Below are 6,434 nucleotides of genomic sequence, written 5' to 3'. Positions count from 1 at the left end.
CTCTCTCTCCCTCTCTCTCCCTCTCTCTCCCTCTTTCTCTCTCTCTCGCTCTCCACTAGTGGACTACAGATAAAGAGAGACAATGGCCGGCGAGGGGACGGTGACGGCCAACGCGTTACGGGCTGCGGGGTGGGACCACCGAACAAAACGAGCTATTGTCTTTATCCTCTCATTTATCCGGGAGGCACACACGCTCACACTCACACACACATTTTTTTTTCATTTATTTTTACCCTAGCGTGGTCCACTCAGCACCATCGGCCCTTTTTGTATTTGTTTTGATGGGAATCGACGCGGCGCTCCGCGCGGGCAGATTATATGGAGCGCAGGGGGGGGGAGGGTCAGAGACGCTCCACAAAGGCTCCTCTGTGCCAAAGAATAAAATGTTGTTTATTTTCTTTACGAGTGGGGCGCGGATATCGGACACGGCGGTCCTCCTCCTGGTCCTCAGTCCCCCGGGCCGCCAGCTCGGCCGTGTCCATGTCATCCCCAGGCCGGGTGGGGCAGCGGGGCACTCTGCTTGCGCAACAGTCTCATCGTTTGTCCGCCCCGCCCCACCCCGCCTGCGGGGAGCTCAGCTCAGAGGGCCGGCCACCACCGCATCGCTGACGGATCAACCGCGAGTGCTTGATTTACACCGCCGTGTTGTGAGTCGATCGGCTCGCGGACGTGTGAAAAGTATCGCTCTTTGCGCAAAGTCCGCCCGCGATGCACTCCTCCGCCTCTAAGCCCGGCGCGCCGAAACCCGCGCCGGCCCCCGAAATAACTGTCGGACTGGCAAACGAGTGGGGAAGGGCGGCAATACGTTTCATCCTCTCTCTGTCTCTCTCTCTCCCTTACTCTCTTACTCTCACTAAACTCTCTCGCTCGCTCGAGTCGGGCATTCCTAGAGTTCCCGTATCTTATGTCCATTCTACCCATCAGCTGACGGCCGCCACCCAAACAGCACTATTTTACAGGTGGCATCAGAGGGATCACATTATTTCTCGTTGGATTTGGGTCTATTGTCTTTTTGTTTTATTTCAAGAATCTCAGTTTATTCTTTTCTTTTGCAGCTGAGCAGCAGAGGGAGGCCCCCGAACCACACACGATGGAGGTGACCCCGGCCAATCAGTCCGACGTGCAGAAGTCCAGCACGAGCTCCCAGGAGTCGCAGTCCTCCAAGGTGGGTCACCTCCGGGTCACCTCCGGGTCACCTCTGGTTCACCTCCGGGTCAACGTCGGGTCGCCGCCAGGTCGCCCGCACCAGCTCTTGCGCCCTGACCTTAACCACGGTTTCATTTGTGTTGTCGCGCAGGAGGTGCGCGTGGAGGGCAACTCGGTGGTGGAGTCGAGCAGCTCGGTGCAGCGGTCCGTGCAGCAGTCCGTCACGCAGAGGGTCATGTCCTCCAGCGTGGTGAAGCAGAGCTCCTTCAGCTCGACCTCCGTGTCGAGCAGCCAGCAGGTAACCTCTGAGGAGATGGAGATGCTGGAGTAGTTCTCACCACCGCAGCTACGCTTTGCTCGCACTCATATCACCACTATATATCGGTTTTTATGAGGATTTTATTTTGTTATGATTACTTACATTTTTTGTTTATTTTTGTCATTATTTCTCGTTGATTCGCGTGAGTGGGATTTCACTGCGTTTTATTCAATAAACTTTGTATACGACATATCACTGGGCGCAGCACTAGCTGCTACAAAGCTCGGCGTAATCTGATAAAAACAAGACTGGATCTGACTTTAGCTTCTTGAAATGTTTTTTACAGTTTGTTAAAGCTTTTATTCAATAGATGAACACTCAGGGGTAGAGTTGGGCGCATTCCTTAGTTCGTGATATTCTTCGCAACTGCATACCCTGTGAACGAGTGTGATATTATTGTACTATTCACTAACCGAAAACATGAGGTTTGCAACAGAAAATTATTATTATTATTACAAGCTAGACAAGCGCACTTTTAACTCAGCAACTTTTAACTCACTTCTTCATATCTATCGCCTGACGGCCTAAATAGAAAATGCTCAAAAGTATCAATATTTAACTCAGGTAGACATTTGCTTCTGTTTAATACATATTTCCCCTTTTGTTTCTTCTTTTTCGTAGTCTGCTTTGTAGACTTGAACTGAGTCACTATTGTTGCTCTAAATTAATACGCAATTAGCTATTTATGCTTTGAGTGACCCTTTCCTAGACAAGGGTTTTATTTTATTTCATGAAGTGAACGCATATCTTGTTGCCCGAGGACGCCAACCAATCGAGATGAGAACATGGAATGTATGGGCAAAGTTAAAGGGAATGTGATCCTTATTGTCATGCTGTATATATATTGAATTGCTATGAAAATAAATGGATTGTTTGGTGGAAGCATACCTATATTTATTATTATTCCCGAAAGGGTGTATGTTTGTGGCAAAAGCAAAACGTTCTGAGGACTAGTAAAATCGTTCGCCTGGGTTTTAAATAACCAAAAAGCTTATTTTTGGAACAGAGGCTAATGGAATAGCTTTCTATTTTATTTGAATTGTGAGCTCAAAATAATATCCATGACTGCATTTGGATATTTCAGCATTCCTTGTAATTTTGTCGGTACAATCCACTCATCCGACAGGAGAACAAATCGGTTCAAACTCAGAAACATAAAATCGAGCAGAGTGGCTAGCTGACTTAGTCTTAAATCTGGCACCCCACTAGTCTTGAGCACCATAAGCACTTGCTTAAGGTGGATACATGACCAGAAACTGTTTCTTCCTCTCTTCTCGCGCTTCACCTCTGCTGAATTTCACTCCGCCACAAATTCAGGCACAAACTCACTCTTGAACGTTTTGCTGCAATTTGCCGAACCTCTGTCTGGCCCACTCACAACACTTACCTCACCTCCAATAACTCGCCGTGCCGACTCCTATAATGTTTTCCCTCGGGATCACGCGGGAGACCGGGGGAGGGGGGCGGAGGGGGAAGAGATGACGAGGGAATGGGGAGCCTGGCTGGCCTCCCATTCCTCGCTTGTAGACGTAACTCTCGCCAGGACCTCCAGCACGAGACGGCATCAGCTGAAACAAACACACACGAACAAAAACAGAACGACGAGGCGGGGAGAGAAAAACCCTCGACCTCGACCAACACGAAAGAACAACATCCGAGCGGGCCCGAGTGCGGCCCGCCCGGCCCGACCCAGGACGCCGGCCCGCGGATGCTGGTCGCCACTGTCACCACCAGCCAGAGGGTTCAGCCGATCGCTGCAGTAAGTCGCAACCAGTCACCAGATATCAATCGTACAGTAATAACTGAGATAAGAAACTTTTGTATTTACGGGGAAGTGCGAGACACTGAAGGGAATTCTCTCCATGAACGGGTCGTAGCTAAACGATTCCGGGTTTGTCAACACCTCACATGCCAGGTGGCTGATTAACCCCGCGCACACTTCTAAAGTTATGGTGTACTGCATTAGTACGTGCGAGTGGGTTGTCTAAAGCGCTCGCTCCGTAAGGAATCAAAGAGAAAGTATAGTCCACCAGTCACAGCTACGAACCTGCCAAGTTCGGCCACTAAGCGCTCCTCTAGCGCCTGATGGGTAGGCATCATCTTGCCTGCAGTGTATGCATGCACTGCGGGCTGGCCTACCCCAAGTCTTGCAGGCGCCCATAGCTACCTGGAATGTCCCGAACATTTCCAGGAAAAACGACAAACTTTATAGACGTCCGCACTAAGGCACCAGGCACTTCTGCCTGCCGTGCAGTATAACAGAAGTGCGCGGGGTTCATAAGCCAGCTTAGTATAATATAATTATAATTACTGCGGACTTCAACGTGCACGGTCCGTTTTGCAGAACGAAGGAGAGGCGCCACAACAGGAACAGGATCCTGCTGCCTGGCAGCCTCCCCCACAGCAGGAGCCCGCCTGGCAGCCTCCCCCACAGCCTCAGCCTGCGTGGCAACCCCCTCCACAACAGGAGCCGGCGTCGCAGCCTCCTCCACAAGAACAGCACCAGCCTCCGTGGACACAAGAGCAGCCTCCGTACGAGCCTGCGCCTGCCAAGGACCATTCAGATCTACCGCAGGTAAGAAACATCAATACGGCTCACCGATTATCGCACATCTTTTTTTTAAGCTAACGGTCGTCGCCTCCGTCAGGACAACATCAAATCCTCTCTGAAGGAGATCATCTGCGACCTGGAGCGGGCTGACCTCGCCGACGGACCGGCCGACATGGTGGACGCCACGCAGGAAACACAGAAGCCACAGGAACCGCAGGTCAACGGCGACGGGGCGCTGCCCAACGGGGATGTCACAGTCAGTAACGCGCGCTGTTCTGCAGCCAATGGGCCGGTGGGCGGCAATGTAAGCGACACGGCGTGTTGCAGGACTCGGCCGAGGAGAGGAGAAAGAGGATGGACAGGCAGACGTCCACCACCACGTTGGAGCAGGCCCTGCTGAAGGAGCATCAGGTATGTCTTCATCCGGCATGCGAGCTGTGCGAGCTGCAGTGCCGTCGCATCTACACCGATAGCTAAAGTGCGAGACAGTCGCAACACTTTGTAAAGTAAAAGCAAAAAAAGGTCCGTGACCTACTTTACAAATAGTACGTCATGTTTGTGCCTCACGCTCATCGTCCTCTGTAGGAAGCGTAAGACAAGCTTCACGTGAAGTAAGCTCTGTTACTTTACTGAGCGTGAGACTGTCTCACACTTTAGCTACCCCTGTAAAACGGTTTCGAGTGTTTCAGAACGGACACCACTGAGTTGAGAGTTTGCCTACTCCCTTCGCCTGTAAGGCGCTATAGCCCCTGCGGCTGTAGCAGGTGTGCAGCCCCGCAACGCAGTAGTGTCTGCTCTGAAGCACCCGGTACACGGCTCTAATTTTATTTTTGGTGCGCAACAATCTTTACCAAAAAGACAATGGTTGCTGTCACCCTTCTTCCTCTGACTGTCGATGTGGCATGTTCGTTGCATGGGACGGTCTACCCCGTGTTGAACCTGCCCAGTGCAAAATGCCCAGTGTGTCGAAACGATACCGCAGCGACACCAAATTCGACACTCGGCGTGAATATGTTGTTGTACTGTCGCAGTCGCTTCGGCATCGTTTTGACGTCACGTTTCGCACTGGGCGTCCTGTCGCATGCGCCTCCTTGTCTTGTCTGCGCCCGGGCCGCCCTCCCGGGGCCCCGGGGTGGCGATGCATGCGTCGGAATGTTCCCCTTCCGCCAAAGACCCGTCGCCAGAGGGGATACGCCGCGCTGGCGCGCTCGATGACTGTCGCACGCGGGGTATCGGCACGGTCGTATCTCCTCAGCGCGCTGGGGAAGCGTGGCGTGGCGTCCCACATCTCTGCACGAAATTCAAAACCCACTGAATCAAAACCCGTCGCAGATGGCCCGCACTTGAGCGGGTTCCAATCTGGTTCACGGCCAGCTCATGGAGCAGAGCAGGGGGTCGCGCCCTGTCCTCCTCCATGTCACATCACGTCACGTCACGTCTCCACCAGCCCAGCCCAGCCATGCCCCCGTGTACCATGTCGCGTTCCGCCCGGAGGTACGAAGCCTAGCCGAGCCTAGCGGCGACAGGTGCGCGACGCCGACCTTGTGCTGACACCTGGGGGTTACAGGACGGCACCCTGGCCGCGCTCGCCGCACTGCTCAGCCCCGCCGCCAGGACGAGCGTGGCGGCGCCGCCCCCGCCGCCGCCGCCCGCGCCATCGACGCCGCCGCCGCCACCGCCCCGGCCGCCCAAGATACCCTTACACTTGCTCCAGAGCGTCCAGGTACACAGAGGGGGGTCGCAGGGGGCGGGGGCCACAGACTTGACGCCGAGCTCTTGACGCTGAATGATGAATGGGTCTCGGTAGGTTGTCTGTCCTGGCAGCTGCCCGCCCCTCTAGCCCGCCTGTGGCGCAGCCAGCCCCGGCCCAAGCCCAGGCCTGTCCGCCGCCCGCTCCGACTCTGAATCAGCGCACAGGAATGCCAGCGCTGGCGCCTGACAATGGCATAGCAGTTTAATAACAAGAACAAGTTGTCTCCTTGAAAACCCACAACTTTAGAGCATAACCCTTTACATCAAGCCTGACCTCTAGCCACCCCCGCCTCCTCCGCCTCAGGCCTCACCACACCGCCGCAATACCGCCACTACTCGGTTTGTCGTTGTTATTGTTGCTGATTGCTCGCCGTTTTATCCGCTCCCGCTTTTCTCTTTCCCTAACCTTTCCCTAACACTGCCGCAGCCCTGTTGTGTTCGTGTGCGGGGACCGCGGTCTGCGCTGCGTGCGACTTTGGAGCTGACCCCCTTGCCGTTGGTTCCAGATTGCCCAGGAGCTAAACATGCTGAACCGCACGGAGGAGACAATCCACGAGAGCATGTCGGAAGAGCAGCACTACATCAACCACATTCCGGTGAGCTACACTATCACACTAACCTGGGTGTGGGGTGGAAGTGTTTAGTAACCCTCCCCCCTCCCCCCTC

General features: G+C 54.1%; 1 protein-coding gene across 6 annotated transcripts in view; it reads left to right on the top strand.

Annotated features, from left to right (window-relative positions):
* LOC113216400 (titin) overlaps positions 1 to 6,434 on the top strand; it is a 14,635-nt gene that overhangs the window by 1,805 nt on the left and 6,396 nt on the right. For 3 of the 6 annotated variants that reach the window (XM_052276351.1, XM_052276350.1, XM_052276353.1), the window contains exons 2-9: positions 1,056 to 1,165; positions 1,298 to 1,444; positions 3,009 to 3,224; positions 3,810 to 4,040; positions 4,114 to 4,272; positions 4,344 to 4,427; positions 5,584 to 5,739; positions 6,275 to 6,364. In XM_052276351.1, the coding sequence (XP_052132311.1) occupies positions 1,091 to 1,165; positions 1,298 to 1,444; positions 3,009 to 3,224; positions 3,810 to 4,040; positions 4,114 to 4,272; positions 4,344 to 4,427; positions 5,584 to 5,739; positions 6,275 to 6,364 (1,158 nt within the window). In that variant the 5' untranslated portion in view covers positions 1,056 to 1,090. The remainder of the gene's footprint in view (positions 1 to 1,055; positions 1,166 to 1,297; positions 1,445 to 3,008; positions 3,225 to 3,809; positions 4,041 to 4,113; positions 4,273 to 4,343; positions 4,428 to 5,583; positions 5,740 to 6,274; positions 6,365 to 6,434) is intronic. The other 3 variants (XM_052276352.1, XM_052276355.1, XM_026436148.2) reach the window with 3 other exon arrangements.

The sequence above is a fragment of the Frankliniella occidentalis genome, unplaced genomic scaffold (genome assembly GCF_000697945.3).
Source record: "Frankliniella occidentalis isolate FOCC.00 unplaced genomic scaffold, Focc_3.1 Scaffold2632, whole genome shotgun sequence".
Taxonomy (NCBI): domain Eukaryota; kingdom Metazoa; phylum Arthropoda; class Insecta; order Thysanoptera; family Thripidae; genus Frankliniella; species Frankliniella occidentalis.
This window is presented reverse-complemented; position numbering and strand designations above follow the sequence as displayed.